This window comes from Telopea speciosissima, chromosome 11 (assembly GCF_018873765.1).
Source record: "Telopea speciosissima isolate NSW1024214 ecotype Mountain lineage chromosome 11, Tspe_v1, whole genome shotgun sequence".
Classification (NCBI taxonomy): Eukaryota; Viridiplantae; Streptophyta; class Magnoliopsida; order Proteales; family Proteaceae; genus Telopea; species Telopea speciosissima.
Window position 1 is genome coordinate 54644880 of NC_057926.1, and position 23922 is coordinate 54668801.

Sequence of the window (23922 nt, forward strand, 5' to 3'; positions counted from 1 at the left end):
CAAAGAATTCGACATGAAAGATCTTGGTGTGGTAGACACCATTCTTGGGATGAGAGTAAGCTTCAGTGAGCAAGGGATCACCCTTAGTCAGACTCATTACATTGAGAAGCTACTTTCTAGTTGGGGATACAGTGATTATAAACCGATTGAGACACCCTATGACTATAATAAACAGTTGAAACCTAACACAGGTGACACCGTGAATCAGTTAGATTATTCTAAACTGATTGGTAGTCTCATGTATGCAATGAGTTGCACTAGGCCAGACATAGCCTTTACGGTAGGCATGCTGAGTCGTTTCACTAGTAATCCTGAAAAAGAGCATTGGGATGCCCTATCGAGGCTGATGAGATACCTTAAGGGTACTCAAGGTTATGCTTTATGTTATACTGGACATCCTCCAACTTTGGAAGGATATTCTGATGCATCTTGGTGCTCAGATTTGGGAGACAGCAGATCCACCAGTGATTATGTATTTACACTAGGAGGAGCAGCTGTAGCATGGAAATCCAAGAGACAAACTAGTATTGCTCTGTCATCTATGGAATCGAAACTTTATGCTTTAGCTTCTGCGGGAGATGAAGCAGAGTGGATAAAGGATCTGATCATAGATATTCCATTGAGGAGTTTTAAGTTAAACTCTATACCTATATTCTGTGATAATCAAGCAACAAAGACGATTGTGAATAACTCACTCTTTAATGGTAAAAGGAGACACATCAGGCTGAAACAGGCCATGCTGAATTATAGAACAGAACAAGGGATTATCACTTTGATTGATGTGAGATCGAAGGATAATACGACAGATGCCCTTACAAAGGGATTGAACAAAGATCGAACATTCAAAACTACAGGGGAGATGGGGTTAAAGACCATTTAGTCAGGTCTTAACCTAACCCAGTATTATTTTGAATTATTCGAATCTCATCTAGCCTTGGTAAGCATTCGGGATAGTTTACATGTTTTAGATAACTTAATTAGGTTACTGAGTATGGGAGTTTGTGAAACCATTCCAAACTTGATGGTGTAGCAAATTTTTATGTGAAGTCTGCTTACTTTGTTATTCCACAAAGGAATATGAAAAATGTCTAATATGTTTCAATGATATTGTGCTAGTCTTTATGTCATTCCAAATTTGATGACATGTCTTTTATAGTATGGTGTACCATTCCAAATTTGATGATACAACATAAATCTATGACTGATATGACGAACACAGTATTCCAAATGGAAACATGGTATGGTCCTTATGATAGAGACTATATAGGATCGAGTTCTTGTAAAGAAACTTGATGATGATGCTTATTATTTTTTGATTTACCTTCAACCATATATGAAATGTACTAAGTTCTTAATGTTGAACTAGATACTATTGTGCAAATGATTGAATTCATAATATCTTATGAAATTCATATTTGACAAATTACAGAGAATGACGAAGATGGAGGAGAACGGTTGAATCTGGATCTCGATGAGGATGACTTACTTGATGAGTAAAGTCACATGGATTGCAAGAACTTTTCCTTTTGATTATTTCTTTTGGTTTAGCCACTTGCATGTGGAACGTCGGATTTATTATTGGGTTTAGTTTTGATCTAAAACCCTAGTTTTATTTCTTGAAGTTTACTTATTTCTTATTTGATTGATTGGATTATTGATATTCAATTTATATTGATTCAATTACTGATTGAACAATGGTTCCTATACATGTGTAATGGATATATGTAGAACATAGGAGGAGATTGTAAGGGTATTTATGTAATATCCCTTCATATGTTCTAATATAATCCTACTTGTATTAATGCCCAGGCTGTGAGGGGCAATCTAGTAACTAGCCCATCTGACCTAAACCCTAGTTTCCCTATATATACTAGCTGGAGGCAACAGTCTGGGTATTCCAAACTAGATACTCAGGGTGTAATGCTTTAAGCAACCTTGTGCTTAAAACCCTAACCCTAACAATTCTTACATACAGAATCTAAAAAATATATACAAGATGTTCTGTTTGTCACTTTGTCTATTTACTAATAATCTGAAACTCAATTTCTCTTTCTCATCCCTTCGTTTTGCTTTCTGGGTAGACCTTCATTTTGGTTGGGCATGAATCATTCAACCAAACAGGATGAGAACGTAGAGAAAGAATTTCAAGAGAAAAAAACAAAAAAAAAGAAAGAAGAATCTCAAAAGAGAACAACATCAGTGCCACCAAAATCGTCAGAATTGGCAATGAAATGATCGGACCATAACTCTTTAAGAAGCTTAAGCAGCAACTGTGCCTTGAGCTTGGCTCGCTTCGTACAATCGCTCTGCACCAGCAAAGCAAGAGCTGCACCACCCCGCACGCCACTGCATCCCTCTGCAACTGCTCCGACACAGAGCACAGTGACAACAGAGCACCCACTGCGTACTCTATTGCCCTATCTGATATCTTCAATATGATCTTCACAAGAATCAGAACCATCAGCGTGTGGGAAGCGAAGGCCGTGCAACTCACCGGCACCCGGTAGAGCAGCTCTACCATCACCAGAGCTCGCTCCGTGTCGGACTTCTGACGAAGGAAGCTTGTAGGTAGTCAATGGCGGAAGATGCTTGCTGGCGCCTTCTTCTTTCTCCCTCTTCTTCTTCTCTCTCGATTTCCCCTGTTGTAAGGGAGAAAGGCTTTTGACTTTTAACTCTAATTAAAAAGGGTAATATCGTCTTTTTTTATATGCTATTTTAATAGAGTTAGTCACTTAAGATACGGTAGATAGAATCCTTAAAATATAGTGGGGACATTATCATTTTTCAAAACTTGGGTACTGAATTGATATTAAGGAAACTTAGAAGGGAAGGGATGATATTTTCCCAATTAAAAATTCAGGTTTGATAAACACATAACTAAGAATACATACGACATATATTATACAACAAATGAGGCTCATAAGATATTGAAATCTCTTATGAAAGAGAACAATGTAGTTCACATAGAAAACAAAGAAGAAACATTACAACCATATAGCATAAAAAATATCCACAGATTTAGTGAAGGATTAAGCAGAAACAATCTCCTCCATCCCATTTCCTTCTTCAGACTCGGCGGCATCACCGGATATTTCCTCAAGAGATTTTCCCTTGGCATCGGGCACCAAGAACGTAAACATCAGTCCCAAGAAGTCGGTTGCAGCAAGCATGTAAAATGTGTTTTGTAAACCGATGCCAGGTGATGTCCCTGAGGCATACACGAAGCCAAATGCTCCGACAATTGCCCCAGCTTTACCAGATGCTGCTGATATGCCGTGGCAAGTTGACCTAAATCTTGCCGGGAATATTTCCGCTGGCACCACAAAAGTTGTGGCATTAGGCCCGAAATTGGAAAAGAAGAAGGTGAACGCATACAGGACTAAGAAGCCAGCCTGGTTCCCAGAAGTCTTCCAGTGAGGGTAAGGAATGGCGAGTCCAAGCATGAAGACCATCATGAAGAAGAAACCCATCAACTGAATTACAAATCTACCAATGTAATCAATGAAGGCCACCGAAAACCAGTACCCAGGAATGGTACCACAAAGAGCAATGATGGTTTGTGCCCTTGCTATCATGTACATCTCTTTAATTGCACTCATGGTGTTTGCAGCAGGGAGCCAATTCACTGCGGTGAAGACATCCTTTTGGAATAGACTCTGACTGTAAAACGCAATGTCAAAGAAGAACCATGTTGTACAGGTTCCAAGTAAGTGAAGTCCATGTCGACGAAGGAATTCTTTAGAGAAAAACCCATATGAGTTGGAGGACGACATTGCCATTCTCTCCACTTTGTCTGGTTCTGCTTCCAACTCCACTTGCAACACCGTCGCCATATCTGCAGCTGCTTTTTTTGCATTATGGGCGACGAGGGCTGTGTAACGAGCGGTCTCAGGCATCTTCATACGCCAATAATAAGTAAGTGCTGCTGGAAGGGCACCCACCATCAATATTATTCGCCAGGCATAGTCGGCCTGTGGCACAGTGGAGGCGGCTGCGTTAACTTTGTAAGCCGGAGCAGGGTAAGAGGCGTTGAACGCTGAAGAAACGATGAGAGCAACGATTCCACTGGCTAAGTATCCAAAGCCTTGCATGGCGAAGACTGCAGCGATGAAGGCACCTCGGGTCTTCTTGTTAGCATACTCGGACATAATGGTAGCTGACAATGGGTAGTCACCTCCAATACCAAAACCTAACCAAAACCTGAAGAAACATAAGGTAGCCACCACTCCTTTGGCGCTGGAACCAAAGGAAAGGCCAGAGGCAATAGAGGAGACAATCATGAGCATAAGTGTGACACCATAAACACGCTTTCGACCCATCTTGTCTCCCAGCCACCCAAAGAAGAGCTGGCCAGTGAGGGTGCCTATGAGTGCGACACCAGTGATGGCTGAGTTTGGGCCATTGGGTAATGTACCAGGGGTGGATGATCCAGGTTTGTAGTAATAAATGCGGCCAATCAATTTGGTGATGAGGCCAATACAGAAGAGGTCATAGGCATCGGTGAAGAAACCCATACCAGCAACCACAATTGCAGTGAAGTGGTATAACTGGATCTTAGCCACATCAAGTGCTTTAAGCACCTGTAGCTGATCACTAGCCATGGCTTGCTACCTAGGACCAAGCTAGCTCTCTCTCTCTCTCCCCTTTTCCTTCCTTCCAAACAAGACAAGAAGACTCTAACAGTTATTGTTTTCTCTCTCGTTTGAATGGTATGTTTTTATAGTGTTTCTTCAGAGTTCAAAGTCTCTATAATTTATCGAGAGAATCTGGATCTCCATGTACGGAATATGCTTCTTCATAAGTCAACTTAAAAGAACATAAACCGTGTGTTGTGTATGGCATTCTACGGTCTTCAAAGTCGGTTAGACTTTTGGGATTTACGCTTCCATAAAAATAAAAAAAATTTATCTTTTGCCAATTTTTTATTTTATTTTTTTCATTTTTGGGTTCTATCTATCTTCAGAAAATTCTTAGAATTTAACCTAATCTAATTAATCGCCACATAAAAATACTTGGGCCTTATGTGGTGGAAAGTTTTGGCCTTGAACAAGTTATGTGGTAGCTCTAGCCATTGGATGACCGAGTTATATGTGTAGGATTTGCTATTTGTCAAATTTCAACGTGTTAAATTAACCCTTGGTCATAACCCTTTAATTCAATAATCCACGCCCCTTATGTCTTATTGTATTGATATCTTGTAATTTGAACCATCCATTTTCAAAAACTTATTTTTATTGGATTTTGAAATTTGTAGTTGACTATGTGGCCAGATTTGTTAGGGCCAAAAATTACATGTGAGATGAACTGTTAGAGAACCTATGCTCTAGTATCCAATAGAAAAAATGGGGAGGGGGAGGAGGTACCTTTTAATATAATAAGAGAACTTGGGAACTATTCCTTTATGTGAATCATGCCATACTAAGCTATTGATTTACATCACTCAAAAGTTTTCTTATACATTTAAAATAAAAAAATAAAAAAAAAAAAAAAAAAAAATAGAAAGAAAGGATTTAATCTTAGGTTGATGTTTATAGTGAACGTTATGCATGAACAAAAACAATTCAGTCTTATCATAACAAAATAGTCAGCTACATGGATCCTTTCCTTCAATCAATTCTATTCAAAGTCATACTTGATAGAAGATTATGCGTGTAACTTAATCAATTCCTGACGGAAGGATTATATTGTATATAGCACGTAATAGACGATAGCACACACCAAAATGTTATGGATGATTCTTTTAGTTATTCCCCCTACCTTTGGGTATAGCACCTATGAACAGGTGACATGTCATGCAATGATTCCATCTATAGACTCTTTCTTTGTGTGCTTCAATCCAACTTGGATGGGTTGAAAAACCCTCAATGGTGCAACTAAGACAAATGCGTATGTGTTTCCCAGATAAAACAATTTTTTTTTGTTTTTCAAGTAGTAGTGGACTTTCCTACGTTACGTCTCTTTGAGTTCTACAAAGTTACACTTAAACTTGAAAGGAAAACTTTCAAAGGAGAATTGGTAAAAGACACATGCACTCAAAAGATGAGAGAACTAGAAAAGGTATAATATAGTCAATAATAATGAAAAATAATGAAGAAAGAGAAGAATAAGAAAATGAAAGTATTGTCGTTATCGGAAATAGAGGATTGGAGATGGTAGTGCAAATCAATGTTTGGTTGTTGGTTATAGGAACCAAATTAGTCCATTTATTCAGTAATAATAGGAGTGTTGTTCTCTGTGCTGCAGCGCAGGCTGCGCCTAGGAATATGGGGGTGGGCGCAATGGCCACTCTGCCTCCCTGAGTGGCAAACCCATGTGCCTAGGCGCAGCCTGCACTGCGGCATAGAGAACATTCTCCCTTAATAATATTATATCTTATTTCTTCTACTTATTATTTTCCAAATGAACATATCCATACTATAAGTTATAAGATTATGGTTTCTATATGTATATTTCCTTTCATTTTTAATTAATCTAGATTGCGGGTTTGACTTATTTCAAATTAATGTTTCTATCATGGGTAGAACTTTCCGGCTCTTATATAATGTAATAATCAGAGGCAATTTATTGGGCTGGGCTGGGCTGGGCCAGGCTTAGCGTGGGTTGTAAGGACCATGTATTGGTATGGGCCTAGGACCTGACCCATGGATCATGAAAAGAGATTGCCATATTAGGTGACGTTTCTTCAAAGGGGGTGTACCGGGGAAGGAGGCGTGGTGGGGAAGAGTTGTGCCGCGGGCAGAACTTGGCACATGAGTAGTAGTTTTTATTCCAATAGGGGAGAGAGAGGGGTTTCTAATATATAAACCTTCATTTATACAGAACAAATGATACAACTCGGGGTTAAGCAATTCGTGTGCTTGATCCTTGCAAATTTAAATCTTAACGTAAACCAAATCTAAGAACGTGTAAACCCAATCTAAGAACTGATGTTACTTGAATTATTTAATCCAAAAGCTTAAGCTATTAGGCAGAGGCTCAACTGGTATATGAAGTTGTTGCGTCAAGAAACCGTCAGATGGATCCCCAAGGATGAAACCTGCAGAGAAGAACAAATAAGCAAGGGAGAGTCAGTCTTCTCCGGCAAGGTATTCTCTAATGCCTAAGTCTGATCTCTTTAGCAGCAGATAATTCAAGGGAATTCAAGGGAATAGGTTAAATGATTTTACCTGACCCTTAGGCCTCTTATTAATATGCCAGACTAGGCAAAAGTTGAGCCTCACTTCAAGACGATGAGTCTTGCAATCCACGCTGAGCTTGTTATGATAAGTTGAATCTTATTAGAAGAGTATTAGTTGGAAAGTCCAGTTCTAATGGGAGTTTCTATTTTGTTGATTGGTGGGAGATCTTGTTTTGTTATAGGATACGTTTGTTGCTTTCTCTATGAGGATAGTAACCTCACATGACTAAGTTTCTTGATCTGGGCCAACCAGGTGGCATGTGGGCATAACCCGACATATCGGATGTCGCTCCACATGGTTGTGGCCTTACCACATGTCACGCTAGTATTGGTGAGCCTTTTTAGGTAAATCAGAAGTCATCCACCTGAACTGTTAGGAGAAGATGCCCGACTGTCATATATGAAGTCATTTATGGTCCCAAGCTTCAACAATGAGGGTTAAATTACTCCCTAACACCCCCTTATGTGTGGCTAGCTCCTCATAGTTGGCCATATGCATAGCACTTGTGGTCCCTCATAATTGGACATTTTGTGGGTATTTTTTGGTAGAAACTGTTTGTGGCAAGCAAGCGAAGTATAAGTATAATCTGTCGGCATGCCCAGGCAAGTCAGGTCAGAGACTCGATCAGAGCAATTTCATCATATATGTAGAACGATTGCTGCATCTTAGTGCTTAGGAGGAGGCTGTGGCAACCTTTCACACCGACCAAGGGCTTCCTCGATCATCCTCTTCTGATTGCTCGCAGCCATTACTTTGAGGATTGTGAGTTTCATGAGGTTGAAGGATCTCATCTAAGATAGCACATATGAAACATTGTAGTTGCAGATGTGCTGACATGATTTTGGAGAAGGTCGTTGAGATAGAGGAGGAAGAGAAAAGAGTCGGGTTGACTTTAACAATTGCAAACCAGAAGTTACTTAACTAAAACCTGATTCCTACTTTTGTCATTTACAATGGGAGGAAGGGTTTTTATGAAAATAAAATTAAAACGTGATTGACTTTGAGATGTACGTTCACGTACAGATGATCCATTCTCCTCAAGAGAGAGATATTGTACTTTGTTATGGGCAAGGGTATAAAAAAATGGTTACAAAATCTATTGTAACTGACTTAGTTACAAAGAGCTTTACCCTTGGCTTAAAGATATGGTAAATACGTACCTCTCCAAAAAAAAAAAAAAAAAAAAAACTTATTGGAATTGTTTGAATGACAGCTCTATGGTCAAATGTCTTTAGAATGATGTAATGTTCTTTTGATTGCTCTCTATCTATTTTCTAAAAATTAAGTCGGGATAAAATGGAATTTAAAAAATGATTGAAAGAAATTAATCATAATGTCATTTTCAAGATTTGTCCATGTTACACATTTTTTTTTTATTTTTTTATTTTAATTACATATGTGAAATGATAAGTTTTTCCTTCACTCAAAAGAAGAAGTGTGTTTTCTACCAAAAAAAAGAAGTGTTAAATTAAGAGAGAAAAAAAATATAATTATAGAAAATTCCATACTTAAAAAGATAAAAAGTTTTAAAGTGCCAAAGTAAGGGAAAAGGATGAGCTAGATTTTTATTTTTTTCCCTTCTTTTTGGGTGGGAATCATCTTGAGGCGAGGAAGAGAGTGAAGTAGTCATGATTTTACTTATGGGCATAGGGATTGGTTGACACCGATATGATTATGATCCGAATCAGCCCATATCGGACGGTTTTACCTCTATATTTAAATAAAACCAGTTTTATTTAAATTTTAACCTTTTTGTCAGTGACCTTGGATCAGCATTGTATTGGTTTCCAACGATACTGATCTGATACCAAGTCCTCAAACCATGCATGGATGTAGTTGATTAATTGGTACCTGTAATCCCTGTAATCCATGTGAATGAGACTCTTTTTCAGATCTATTCCTGTCTAGTCTTCAGTTACAGGGGGAAGACACACTTACCGTCATTTGAGTTGCTACTTGATAAAGCTCACTCTATCTTAGAGATCTAGGGGCAAATACTCCATAAAATGGAGGTGTGAAAGCTGCAAGTTGGTCCGGCTTGGTTTGCAATGCATTCAACTGCTTTTAACTCAAACTTTTCAAATGTTTAAAAAATGGCCGTTGGATTGTTCACTTTACACGTGTCATGTGCAGAGTCCAGGACCAGAAGATGGCTACTATTGTGGAGGCTGTAGAAGATCTGAATCTGTTTCTTCACCGACTCCTATGACCTCTTCTGGTTTCCCTCGTCACCAAATTGCTTGGCCGCATTTATTACTACACACTTGGATCACCCAACCCTGGTTCCTTACCCGCCAACGCTAACGCAGCCATCAGTGGTGCCACCCTCGTTAGCCACCTCTTTTGTTGGGGTTGGGTGTGTCTTGTATTTCTGCGGGTTCACATAATTTTAATTGGTTTGTATTTGTAATTGGGATAGGATTTAGGTCAATTACATGGACACAACTAAAGTTGTAATTATGTGGGGATTAGGGTTTTGGGTCCTATATATTGCCTCTGTGTGGAAGACCCAGGTCATAAACAAAGGAGAATACTTTGTGAGATGAAGAGTGGTGTAGAGATTTTTTCAGGAAATAGTAAAAACTCCCTGGTTTTTTCGAGTAGATGTAGGCAATCTTCCCGAACCACCGTAAATTCCTTGTGTTTTATGATTGTTTGCTTGAGTTTTTCCTCATGGTTGTGCATTCGTCCCCAACAAGTGGTATCAAAATAGATTTGGCACATTGTTACAGAGTGTGCACAGAGATCTGAAAAACGAATGGTGTGCAAGGAGAAGAAGAAGGTACGAGTCCAAATTTTAATTTCAGATACGTGAAGGGAAAGAAAAATCGGATTGTTGAAAGGAGAGTTCTTACCCGATTGAAGAGTGGTCATAGAAGGTGATTTTACCAAAAAAAAAAAAAATAGTGAAAGAGGCTTGTACAAAGTGATATGAAGTGCTTAAACATTTAAGGTGAGTTTTTTTGGGGAAAAAATTAGAGAAAATTCCATACTTTAAAAGACAAAAAATTGAAAGTGCATGCCTTGAGTGAGGGTAAAAGATGGCCTAGATTATGGGTTTTTTTATTTTATTTTATTTTATTTTATCTTTTGGATGGGTGTCATCTTGAGAGGAGGAAACTAGAGAGTGATGCAGTTGATTAATTGGTATCTGCCATCCTTGTGGATGAGACTCTTTTTAAGATTTACTAGACACAATTGCCATCATCTAAGTTGGTATTTAATAAAGCTCGCTCTATCTTAGAGATCAAGGGGAAAATACGTTACAAAATGGAGGTGCGTAAGCAACATGTGGAGGGTGGCTTGAGGGAGGGGGGAGGGGTTGGGAGGGTTTTGTAAAAATCTAGTTGAAAACAATTTTAAGTAAATACCTAAGGATATAGTGTAATGACCATATGAATAGGTTGCCCAGTCCTATACCTAGTCGAGAATGATTTTAAGTGAAAAGCTAAGGACATCCATAGCCCATCAATAATTACACATAATATATAAACTAAAAATTAAATTAAAAAATTCAGGTTTGATGAACACATAACTAAGAATACATACGACATATATTATGCCACAAATGAAGCTCATAAGATATTGAAATATCTTACGAAAGAGAACAATGTAGTTCACATAGAAAAACAAAGAAAAAACATTACAACCATATAGGTATAGCATAAAAAAAAAAAAATTCCACGGATTTATGAAGGATTAAGCAGCAACAGTCTCCTCCATCCCATTTCCTTCTTCAGACTCGGCGGCATCACCGGATATTTCCTCAAGAGATTTTCCCCTAGCATCGGGCACCAAGAACGTAAAAATCAATCCCAAGAAGTCGGTCGCAGCAAGCAAGTAAAATGTGTTTTGTATACCGATACCAGCAGGTGCGTTCCCTGCGGCATACACGAAGCCGAATGCCCCGACGATTGCCCAGACCTTACCGGATCTTGCCGATATACCATGGCAAGTTGACCTAAATCTCGCTGGGAATATTTCCGCCGGCACCACAAAAGTTGTGGCATTAGGCCCAAAATTGGAAAAGAAGAAAGTGAACGCATACATGACCACGAAGCCAGCTTGGTGCCCAGTCTTCCAATAAGTATAAGGAATGGCAAGTCCAAGCATGAAGGCCATCATGAAGAAGAAACCCATCAATTGAATTACAAACCTACCAATGTAATCAATGAAAGCGACCGTAAACCAGTACCCAGGAATGGTACCACAAAGAGCAATGATGGTTTGTGCCCTCGCAATCATGTACATCTCTTGAATTGCACTCATGGTCCGTGGAGCAGGGAGCCAATTCACTGCGGTGAAGATGTCCTTCCGGAGCAGACTACGATCGTAAACGCAATGTCTAGGAAGAACCATGTTGTGGAGGTTCCAAGTAAGTGAAGCCCATGTCGACGAAGGAATTCTTTAGAGAAAAACCCATATGAGTTGGAGGCCGACATTGCCATCCTCTCCACTTTGTCCGCTCGCTTCCAACTCCACTTGCAACACGATCACCATATCCGCTGCGGCCTTTTTGGCATTCCCGGCGAGGCGGTGTAACGAGCGGTCTCGGCATCTTCATACGCCAATAGTAAGTAAGTGCTGCAGGAAGGGCACCCACCATCAATATTATTCTCCAGGCGTAGTCGGCCTGTGGCACAGTGGAGGCGGCTGCATTAATGTCGTAAGCCGGAGCAGGGTAAGAGGCATTGAATGCTGAAGAAACGATGAGAGCAATGATTCCACTGAATAAGTATCCAAAGCCTTGCATGGCGAAGACTGCAGCAATGAAAGCACCTCGGGTCTTCTTGTTAGCATACTCGGACATTATGGTAGCTGACAATGGGTAGTCACCTCCAATGCCGAAACCTAACCAGAACCTGAAGAAACACAAGGTAGCCACCACTCCATTGGCTGTGGAACCAAAGGAAAGGCCAGAGGCAATAGAGCAGACGACCATGAGCATAAGTGTGACACCATAGACACGCTTTCGACCCATCTTGTCACCGAGCCAGCCAAAGAAGAGCTGGCCGGCTAGGGTGCCAATGAGGGCCACACCAGTGACGGCTGAGTTAGCGCTGTTGGATAATACACCAGGGGTAGTTGATCCAGGTGTGTAGTAATAAATGCGACCAATCAATTTGGTGATGAGTGAAACACAGAAGAGGTCATAGGAGTCGGTGAAGAAACCCATACCAGCAACCACAATTGCAGTGAAGTGGTATAACTGGGTCTTCGCCACATCAAGTGCTTTAAGCACTTGTAGCTCTTCCCTAGCCATGCTTGCTACCTTGCTACCTTGCTACCTCTCTTCTCAGACGATGGATCAGTTATTGTTTTGTTGATAGCCTTCTTCTTGCAACAATCACTTAGAATGGTATGCTTTTATAGTAATTGTTGCTTCAGAGTCGAGTCCAGAGTCTCTCTGTTACTCAAGAGGATCTGGACCTCCATGTACGGAATATGCTTCTTCACAAGTCAACTTAAAGTTGCAAGTGCAAGTGCATGATGCACCAATCTATCTTTTTTTTTTTGTTTGTTTCATTTTTGGGTTCTATTTATCTTCAGAATTTAGCCTAATCTGATCGCTTCATACAGATACTTGGGCCTTACGTGGTGGAAAGTTTTGCCCTTAATGAAAACCTTTATTTGTATCAAAGTCAAACCCTAATCTCGGTTAAACAAAACAGAAGAGGAATATTTTTCTTTAGATTTTAGTGTTTTCTTGTTTTTCTTTATTATTATTATTAACAAATATTATTGAAAATATCATCATCATCATTATTATTATTATTATTTCTTAAAAATATTAATTAAGATAATGGTTCTTTTCATTGCTCATGAAGGAAGCCTTTTCTCAACAGCTCTAGTGCTTTAATCCAAAATAGAATTCATCAATGAAAGAGAAAATATCAGGTACGTACCTAGTTGTGCTACATTGAATCATGATGTGGTAGCTCTAGCCATTGGATGAAAAAGTTATGTGTAGGATTTGCTTTTTGTCAAATTCCAAAGTTTTAAATTAACTCTTTAATTCAATAATCCATCCCCCCTTTTGTCTTATTGTATTGGTATCTTGTAATCTTAACCATCCATTTGTTTTCATCCATTTTCAAAAGTTTGATTTTTATTGCATTTTGAAAAAAAAAAAAGGAGGGGGGGGGTGAAGGAGGTACCTCTTAATATATAATCTCATAAATATTAGCATCATATAAAATGCCATCATAATAAGAGAACTTGGGAACTATTCCTTCATGTGAATCATGCCATACTAAGCTATTGATCTACTTCACGCCAAAGTTAGTTTATACATTTAAAAAAAAAAAGAAAAGAAAAAGGATTTAATCTTAAGTTGATGTTTATAGTGAAGGTTATGCTTGAACAATAACAATTCAGCCTTATTGTAACTAAATAGGGTCAGCTACATAGATCCTTGCCCTCCAATCAACTCTATTATAAGTCATACTTGATAGAAAGTTATGCGTGTAACTTAAATCAATTCCTGACGGAAGGGTTATATTGTATATCACGTAACAGGCCATGGCACACACCAAAGTGTTATGAATAATTATTTTACTTATTCCCCCTACCTTTGGGTGTAGCACCTATGTAGGAATGGCATGTCCATCCATAGACTCTTTCTTTGTGTACTTCAATCCAACTTGGATGGGTTGAAAAACCCTGGATGGTGCAGCTAGGACAAATGCATATTTGTCTCCTAGATAAAACGATTTTTCGGTTTCACAATTTGTAGTGGACTATCCTACTGTATGCGTCTTCGAGTTCTACAAAGTTATGCTTAAACTTGAAAGAAAAACTTTCAAAGGAGAATTGGTAAAAGAAAGAACATTCAAATGAATGAAGTGCAATAATGTGTTTATTGTGTACACTTAGACTGATGATGATTCATGTGTAACTATGCAACAGAGTTACATAGACTTGGGAGGCTTCCTGGGCTTCCCGGCGATCCAACAGAGTTCTAATGAAGTTGTTGACCAGCCTAAAACCTATGCAGCAATGGTTAAGCCTCGTCTGCCGGAGATTGACAGCCTGCCGTCGCCAGTTAGGGATGGCACTTTGACGAGAATTAAAATTCCTCAAGCTGCTTATGAAGCGCAGTTGGAGAAATTACAATACTCACTGTTGGGAAGGCTAAATTTCAGGTTCACGACTATGGAAAAGCTACAGGAGGCGGCACAGTCTTGGTCGTTACGAGAAGGAGTTTCACTGAAGTCCATTGGTAGAGGGTTTGTTATTTTCAGCTTCAACAATGTAGAGGACATGACGTCAATCTGGAAGAGAAGCCCTGTTCGAGTAGACAACCAACTCCTACGATTTCAACAATGGCGTAAAGATTTTAGGGTTCATGAACAAGCCATTACCCATAGGCTGACATGGATCAGATTTCCAAATCTACCACTGAAATACTGGCACGAATCAATTCTTTATCGATTGCCAAAGCCGTGGGGAGACCTATCGCCATTGATAAGCGAACTAGAAGCTCGCATTATGGCCATTATGCACGTGTTTGCATTGACATTGACAACGCTGCTTCCCGAGTGGAAGAGGTGTATGTTGAGAGAGAGCAGGCCGGTTCATCTGAGGTTTTTGTGTTTAAACAAGTAGTAGTTTTTGAAGAACCCACTTTGCGGTGCCCAGGTTGCAAGGGCTATGGTCACAGGCCGGAGGTCTGCCCTAAATGGTGAGAGGAGGAACCACCAGCATTGGTTGGAGGCGCGGAGACGATGAAAGCTGCAAGGCAAGAGTGGCGACCAAGGGTTACGCCGGCGACGGAGTTTCATTTGCAGATGCGCAACGAGGGCCAGGAAAGAGTAAACGTATCCAACTTGGATACATCACAGCACGTGGAACCAACTTTGGTTCCTCCTTTTTTGGCTCTCTACCACGAGAATATTGGAGCAGCTGGAGATTTGAATCAGGGAGAAGAGTCATCTTTAAACTCAATCTCTAGAGTAAGTGATTCACTTACACATCGCACTATGGCCCTGCCATGTGTCAATACCGATGTGGATCAGGATGGTTTGCATGGAAAGAGGTGGCACCGTTTTCTTTTGCGGAAGTTTATGTGCAGAAGGAACCCATTCAGGAGCTGTTACTTGAGAGTCCAAACACGATTCACACTGTTCAGATAAGGGACTCTTCAGGGGGTTCGTTGGAGGGCTCTTTATAGGGGGTTAATGTGGAGCATGGGTTGGACTCTCAAGCGTGGGTTGAGCCAGCAGAGCCCGCTTTCTCTGGTTCGATGGGTGGACCATTTCAGGCCAACCAGGTCTTCGAGGAGGGTCGTCTTGAAGTTGTACTCTCCCCTGTCCCTGTAACCAGCCAAGACAATGGCCGCATGGCCATCGTCACGCACCCCTCGACGGTGGAAGAAGCTGCTGTGGATGAATCATCATTTACCTTGGCAACGAAACGTCGGCAGACACGTGATCGGAACGTTGAGAAAGCTAATATTCTGTCCGGTACATGTCGCAGGCGTCGTGAAACGGAGGCTTCAAAGGTGGCTGCTTCTCTTCGCAGTTCACGAAATCAGGGAGCTGGCGAACAGTGCCAACATGCACCCAACTCGCACCAAGCATGAAGTGTCTTTATTAGAATATACGGGGAGTTGGAAACATTAGAGCAAGAGCTCATCTTAGGCTACTGGTACAGGAGCATAGGCCGGACTTTTTATGTCTGGCTGAACCAAAAATTGGGGCTGGAAATTGTCCATTCCTTTTTTCCCAACAGTTGGGGATGAATGCTGATCTACTACACAATCAAAGGGAGGAGGGGCACCCAAATATATGGGTATTATGGAGGGCTGGGTTACAGCGCCCCAGTGTGATTTTCTTTGCAAATCAACACTAAACAATCCAAGTTGAAGCGAGTGGAATAAAGAGCTTTATTTCAGTCATCCATGCAAGCAGCCTTCGGGCAGGGAGGCGACATCTCTGGAGTGATCTGGTGTCAATTGCAGGTGTCTCAATTCCGTGGCTGGTGATTGGAGATTTCAATGCATGTCTATATTCTTATGAGAAAATTGGCCCAGGTAGATTTGGACTAGGGTCGGCTGAGGACTTTGCTGCAATGGTGGATACAGCTTCATTGACACTGGTGCCGTCTGTAGGAAGCAAATACACATGGTGCAACAATAGGAGGGTTGGCAATGTACGTGCAGTTCTCGATAGAGGCTTTTGCAACGATCATTGGTGGCAACATTTTGGAGGGAGCGTGCAGCGTGTGCTGGTTCGGGGCTCATCGGATCACTCTCCACTTCTTATTTGTAGAGAGTCGGTGGCTAGGCAGCCCAATGCGCCATTCCGTATGCAAAGATTTTGGTTGGACCACCTGGACTTCAGTGAAGTGGTAAAACACTCTTGGGCTGAACCAATAAGCGATACTCCATTATTTGTGGTGGCAAGAAAGCTGAAGAGGTTAAAAGGGCCTTTGCAGGAGTGGGCAGGACGGGCTTTTCCTCATATTGACCGTGAGGTAGTCAGGGCAAGGAGCTGTTTGGAGTCCATTCAGGCCTCAATCGCAGCAGAGGGATTCTCAGAGGACTTATTTGACAACGAGATGCTGGCTAGGAAGGAGTTGGATGATGCAAGGTTGCTACAAGAGAAGCTCTGGTGCGAGAAAGCAAGAGTAAAGCGGGTTAGAAGCGGTGATAGGTGTACTAAATTTTTCCACCTTTCTGCCCAACTTAGGCAGGCCCACAATACAATTCGAGAAATAAAGAAGGAAGATGGTACGGTGCTTACTGACCCCATCAAGATTGGGGAATGCTTGGTGTCCCACTTTGAACAACTTTTTAAGAAAGGCCATTCTACTAAGAATACTAATATTTTGGCAGTAATACCCAAGATCTTAACTAATACAGACAATGAAGCATTAGTCAAGATTCCATCTCCTGAGGAGATCAAAGCTGTTGTTTTTGACCTGGACCCCTTAAGTGCGCCAGGTCCTGACGGTTTCCCTGGCACGTTCTATAGAGCCTGTTGGGACACTGTAGGTAGTGATGTATGTCGTGGTGTTCAAAACTTCTTTAGAGAGGGTGTGGTCACCAAAGGAATAAATTGCACTTTTATGAGCCTTATCCCCAAGACTGATAATGCAAAAAAAGTTGGGCTTTTTTGCCCAATTAGCTTGGGGAATTTTTTCTTCAAATTAATTCCAAAGATTTTAGCGACAAGGCTATCCATGGTGCTTCACAAGCTTATTTCAGCTGAGCAGGGAGCTTTCCAGAAAGGAAAGGTAATTTTTGAAAACATTGGTGTGGCGTCTGAACTGGCAAATATTATGTCTGCAAGGTGCCGAGGGGGAGGAGTAGGGTTGAAGCTTGATATTCAAAAGGCGTTTGACACTCTGGAATGGGACTTTCTTTTTTATGTTCTTTCGACATTTGGCTTCTCACAGGTGTGGATTGAGTGGGTGCATCAGATTCTTCGTTCTACTAAAGTCTCAGTGTTAGTGAACGGAGGGCTTGTGGGTTTCTTTGGTGTGGAAAGAGGGCTGAGGTAGGGAGATCCTCTCTCCCCCCTTCTGTTCATTTTGTCAGAAGAGGTCCTTTGCAGAGGTTTGCGAGCGATGCGAGAACAGGGCTGGATCAGTGCATTGCCGGGTCCAAGGCAAGTTTCTACCCCATCCCATTTGCTTTATGCTGACGATCTTTTTATTTTTATGAAGGCAAGCATAAGAGGGGTGAGAAGGGTCAAGCGATTCCTTGATGAGTATGGTGACTACTCAGGCCAAGTGGTTAATCTTAGCAAAAGTAAGGTTTTCGTTGGCAGAATTTCTGGAAGCAGAAGGCAGCGGCTCCTTGAGGAGTTACAAATACCAGCCTGCAATTTTCCAACTAGATATTTGGGAGTGCAGCTCGTGAAAGGCAGAGTTAAAAATGCAGTGATCATGCCACTAGTGGATCAGTTCAAGAAAAGGCTGGCTTCCTAGAAAGGAAGACTTCTCTCTATGGCAGGCTGAGTAGAACTGGTGCAATCGGTCATGGGAAGCATACCTATACATAATTTCTCAATTTACTTATGGCTGAAGGTAGCCATTAAAGTAATGGAAAGGTGGACTCAAAATTTTATCTGGTCTGGGGAGGCAGACAAGGTTAAAGCAATAACCGTAAAATGGGACACTCTATGTAAGCTAAGAAGAGAAGGAGGCCTAGGAATCAGAAGACTAAAAGATGTGAACATGGCTTTGTTACCAAAATTTTCCTGGAATATCAAGACGGGCTCCTCAGATCTTGCGGCGTTTCTTAGAGGAAGACTGATAAAGGCAGATGGCACATTAAAAAATTTAGGTGGAACATCTACGATCCTGCTAGGCCTGCGCAAGGTGTGGAGTTTTGTTAATGCTACAGAAAGATGGGTGGTTGGAAATGGTGAATCAATCAATTTCTGGTACGACAAGTGGATAGGGGATCAGAGTGTAGCGGATCTGCTTCAGCCTTTAGCGATTCCTAGCAATCTCACAGCTGTGGTGGCAGATTTTTTGGAGGAAGGAGGGTGGAGTTTTCCTACGGCAACAGACCCAGCTCTTACAACAGTGTTTTCTACTATACAAGAGAGAAATATTATGAGATCTAGTAGAAAGGATTGTCGGCTGTGGGGCCTCTCTACTTTGGGTCAGTTCTCGGTGGCTTCGGTCTGGGAAGCTTTGAGGGTGAAGGCTGCTGAACCATGGTGGGGTTGGGCGGTATGGCATTGCTGTTTGCAACCTCGTGCTGCAGTCTTTGGTTGGAGATTGGTACAAGGAGGACTACCAACTGATGACAAGGTAACTCGTAGAACCATTCCTTTGGTGTCCAGATGTGATCTATGCCAAGCTGATGTTGAAACAGCCAAACACATCTTTCTTGAATGTAACTTCTCAATTCAGATTTGGAGGGAAGTGTTGTTCTGCTTTAATGCAAGCTGGGAAGGATTCCCATCTATCGAGCTGCTGTTCTCGTGGTGGACGAAAAAGATTAGAGTGATGCCGTTACCAAAAATATGGGGTGCACTACTCATTTTAATCTGTCAACAGATTTGGATGGAAAGAAACAGACATAGGTATGACAATAGAAGAAATGGCCCTGTACAAGTAGCTAAGATGATTCACAATGAGGTTTTGATATGGACAAACATCAAGGGAGTCAAGGCCAAAAGGGTTCAGGATTTGGTGTTGGCAAGAAAGTTGAACCTCCCCCTTGTTAAGACTTCCACAAAGCACATTATTGAGGTAACGTGGAGAAGGCCCTTGAATGAGTGTTATAAGCTCAATGTTGATGGCTCATCGCTAGGGAACCCAGGCACCATTGGTGCAGGTGGACTCATCAGGAATCACCTTGGTGCAGCAATTCGGTGCTTTTCCTCATACCAAGGGGTGAGAACCAATTTCATGGTAGAGATGGAAGCCTTTCTGGTTGGTGTGAATGAAGCTCGAGCCTTAGGCATCAAGAACCTTTGGATTGAAACCGATTCAGCAGCTTTGGTACTTGCAGTTCTATCTCCCAAAATCCCTTGGATCTACTTACAGAGATGGTGGGCAGTCAAGTCCTACCTGGATGACATACAATGGTGAATCACCCACTGTTATAGGGAAGCAAATGCGGCTGCAGACGCCTTAGCAAATCATGCGGCAAAGCAAAAGTATTTGAGTTTTTGGGACACTCCTCCTCCCTTCATTGCTGCGATAATTTCTTATGATATGCAGGGCAGACCTTATTATAGATTTCCCTAATTTGTTTAGGAAATTAATTGTACTTGGAGATCTTTGGGCTGGGGTATCCCTAGATTCCTAGAGATGGGCGGAATTCTTTGAAACACTATGTACCATATTTTCATTTCTTAGTAATACATACATTGCTGATCTTTAGCAAAAAAAAAAAGTGTTTATTGTGTACACATACACTCAAAAGAGGAGAGAATTAGGAAACGTATAATATAGTCAATAATAATAAAAAATAATGAAGAATGAGAAGAATAAGAAAACTCTAAAAAACTCAACAAAAGTATTGTCCTTATCGGAAACAGAGGATTGGAGATGGGATTGCAATGTATGGTTGATGATTTTAGGAACCAAGTTAGTCCCTTTATTCATTAATAATTTTATGGGAAAAAGATCTCTATCCGGGAGTGTGGCTTACACCAGCACTCCTATGAGTCTATCTCTCTCATCCCCATATGAAAAGACACTACTGCCCCCTTGTTTTGAGGAGGAGAGAGATAGACACACGGGAGTGCTGGTGTAGGACATACATTCTCCCGGACAGAAAACTGCTTCCCTTATTTTATATCTTATTTCTTCTACTTATTATTTACCAAATGAACATATCTATACTATAAGTTGTAAGATTATGATTTATATATGTATATTCCCTTTCATTTTTGAATAACCTAGATTGCGGCTTTGACTTTTGTTTCAAATTAAGGTTTCTATCATGGGTAGAACTTTCTGGCTCTGAATAGCCCTGTTTTCTACCAAAAAAAAACTTTCTGACTCTTATATAATGTAATAATCAGAGGCAATTTATTGGGCTGGGCTAGGCCTATCGTGGGTTTTAAAGATCATGTATCGTTATGGGCCTAGGACCTGACCCATGGCTTGATATGAATTAGCGGAAGGAATTAAGAGAATCTAAAGTTGCAGAAAAGGAATGCTACTTCGAGGCGTAGCAACCTCCTAGAGAAGAAGAAGAAGAAGAACAAGAACAAGAGAGTTGATTATATTTTTCATACCCCTTACATGGACTACTCGTCCCTATTTAATCATAACCCTCTTGCTACCCAACTTGCTTAACAATCTAACAGATTTTCGCCATTTACCCATCTTCCCTAATAGAATACCATAGGTTCTAACCACTTTCTGTTATACCACGCACAAGGTTTGCCACATCAGCCTGTTATCGTATCATGGATCATGAATACAGATTGTCCTATTAGGTGGCATTTCTTCAAAGGGGGTGGGCCGGGGAAGGAGGCGCCATGGGGAAGAGTTGCGCCGCGGGCAGAACTTGGCACATGAGTAGTTTTTTCGGAAAATTATCACCTCCAGTTTGCTGACCGGCCCAGTTCCCCAGTTCCTCTAATAGGGGGATGGTGGACCCCACCCGGGCAGGGTGTTTGGGCATGGGTAGAGAGGTCATTTCAATCCCCCTTTGTTAGAGGAACTGGGGAACTGGGCCGGTCAGCAAACTGGAGGTGATAAAGATCCAGTTTTTTCTGATATATAAACCGTCGTTTATACAGAACAAATGGTACAATTCGGGCTTAAGCAATTCGTGTGCTTTATCCTTGCAAATTTAAATCATGATGTAAACCAAATCTAAGAACGTGTAAACCCAATCTTTTTTTTTGGTAAACGTGTAAACCCAATCTAAGAACTAATCTCAATTGAATTATTTAATCCAAAAGCTTAAGCTACTACGCAGAAAAGATCAATTGGTATATGAAGTCATCCACCTAAGCTGTTAGGAGAAGATGCCCAACTGGTATATATGAAGTCATTTAAGGTCCCAAGCTTCATCAATGAGGGATTACTCCCTAAAACCCCACCTTACGTGTGGCTCCTCATAGTTGTCCATATGCATAGCACATGTGCTCCCTCATAATTGGATTTTTTGTGGATTTTTTTTTGGGTAGAAACTGATTGTGGATCTTTCATCAAGATATTGTTGGTGGTATCATGTTGAATTATCGAGCACAAAAGCTTTAATTATTAGTGGAAAAGCCCAACTATAAGATATGTAATATATGTTCTATATGGTAATCTTTCTGTATTTTTTGAGTGTTTTGGGTTTGGCATAGTTTTATGTGTTTTTGTATTTTATGAGCGTTTTTGGGTCCTGAAATGTCGTATGGTAATAATGGAATTAAAAAAAAAAAAAAAAAGCTTTTGTAAATAAGAAGAAACAGAAATTTGTATGGGTCACACTTAACAGAATCATTTCTGTTGTTTATCAAAAATTATGTAAAATGTCATCTACACCATAATTTTTAGGGTAAATTACACGTCATCCCATGATTTTCAAACGAATCTCAGATCACCCCCTGGTTTTTGAAAAAACTCAAATCACCCCCTAGTTTAGACCCCAATATGACAAATTAGTCCTTACCGTTAGTTTTATGCTGTTAAGTGATGATGTCAGCCAGTTAAATAAATTTAAATCCCTAAACTACCCTTGACATCCAAACATAGATTTTGAAGGGTAGTATTGTAAATTTAATTCTAATGTTTTGGTACAAGGGTAAAATAGTCCTTTCACACCAATAACTAACAGCAGACTAACACCATTACTGTAGAGGGGGTGATTTGAGTTTTTTCAAAAACCAGGGGATGATGTGTAATTTACCCTAATTTTAATACTCAAGATTTTTTAAAAAAAAAAAAAATACAAAACATTACAATTAAAAACTACTTAAATTATTTAGGTAGTACATCCATGAGTTTAAACTAGTTATTATAACTATATCTAGAGTTGAAATAGAACATAAACCAGAGCAATTGATATTATTCTAACCATGAGAATCCAGCACAACTTGTCCAGCCATCCAAAGATTAAAATCACTATCAAAAAATGAAAATATACTACTTTAAGCTTGAAGCTACCTAATAATTTAATGGGGTGATGTTCTCTATGCCGTAGCGCACCCTACGCCTAGACACGGGTCTGTCATTCAAAGGGGGCAGGATGGTCATTTTGTCCACCCCCATATGTCTGACCGCAACCTACGCCACCAGCACTGAAAACATTCTCCCTAATTTAATATTGTAGATCATAGGAAATAGTAGAACTCCAACATTGAACCTTGTCAAATCATTGTGAATTTAATATATGTATTAATTAAAAAATCAAAACCATGGATGAGATTCTTTATTGTGGAATCGAAGTATGCCTCTGCAATCTCACGCTCAGTGTCAGTGATGGTAACATAAGACGGAGTAGTACGGTTTCTTTGATCGTTGGCTATAATCTCAACACGATCTTGTTGCCAAACTCCGACACAAGAATATGTTGTCTCGAGATCAATTCCAATAGCCGGACCCCCACCCTTGCCGGCCATTGTTCTTGTTTTGGAAAGTACAACACAGAAAAGGGCATGAAAAATCTGAATCAAAATTTGTATAATAGAGAAGTTATCGCAGAAAGGAATTCTAAGTTTCTAACGATTGATAGAATAAAAAGCTCTGCGTTTCCATCATTGGGAGGGATGAATCTGAAACCTTTTTGGGTATTGAGCCACTTCACCGCTTGGGTAGAGGTTGAAGGAGTAGGGTGGAGGTGGAATTGCAGGAAAAAGGGGTGCAGAAAGAAGAAGAAGAAGGGATAAAGGGTCATGTTACATGGATCCAGGGTAAATTTGGGGATTAAACAAATTACTATGGTAGGGGTATGTTTGTAAGGGTATTATGAGCATTTAGATTATATTTGGGTGATGACATCATCACTTAACTGTTTTTATCTAACGGTAAAGGGTAAGTTTGAAAGAATCTCTCAAAATACAGGGGAGGTTTATGAAATAGATGAAATTCCTGAGGTGGTAGATATAATTGTTTGAAACCACATGGGTGATAAACGTAAATTTCCCTATTATTAATGAATAAGAGAACTAACATAGGATTTAGATCTTCTACTGCCGAGCTGCCCGGCAGGACAGTGCTGCCAAGACTCACCGTGCAATGTCCACCTTACCCCTATCGAGCGCCTTGCCCAAGTGGGGATAAGGCGGACATTGCATGCCTCACAGCGTCTTGTCAGCACGATCCTGTC

General features: G+C 40.6%; 2 protein-coding genes and 1 pseudogene across 2 annotated transcripts; 1 reads left to right on the top strand and 2 right to left on the bottom strand.

Annotated features, from left to right (window-relative positions):
* Window positions 1–3029: 3029 nt before the first annotated feature.
* On the bottom strand, window positions 3030–4601 carry LOC122646387 (probable inorganic phosphate transporter 1-8). The gene has a single exon (XM_043839935.1). It carries the CDS (start codon window positions 4599–4601, stop codon window positions 3030–3032), a length of 1572 nt encoding a protein of 523 aa, XP_043695870.1.
* A 6276-nt stretch (window positions 4602–10877) lies between these two features.
* On the bottom strand, window positions 10878–12444 carry LOC122645374 (annotated as a pseudogene).
* A 1634-nt stretch (window positions 12445–14078) lies between these two features.
* Window positions 14079–14866, top strand: LOC122645375. Its single transcript, XM_043838683.1, has 2 exons — window positions 14079–14474; window positions 14564–14866. Exons 1-2 carry the CDS (start codon window positions 14079–14081, stop codon window positions 14864–14866), a joined length of 699 nt encoding a protein of 232 aa, XP_043694618.1.
* The last annotated feature ends 9056 nt before the right edge of the window (window positions 14867–23922 follow it).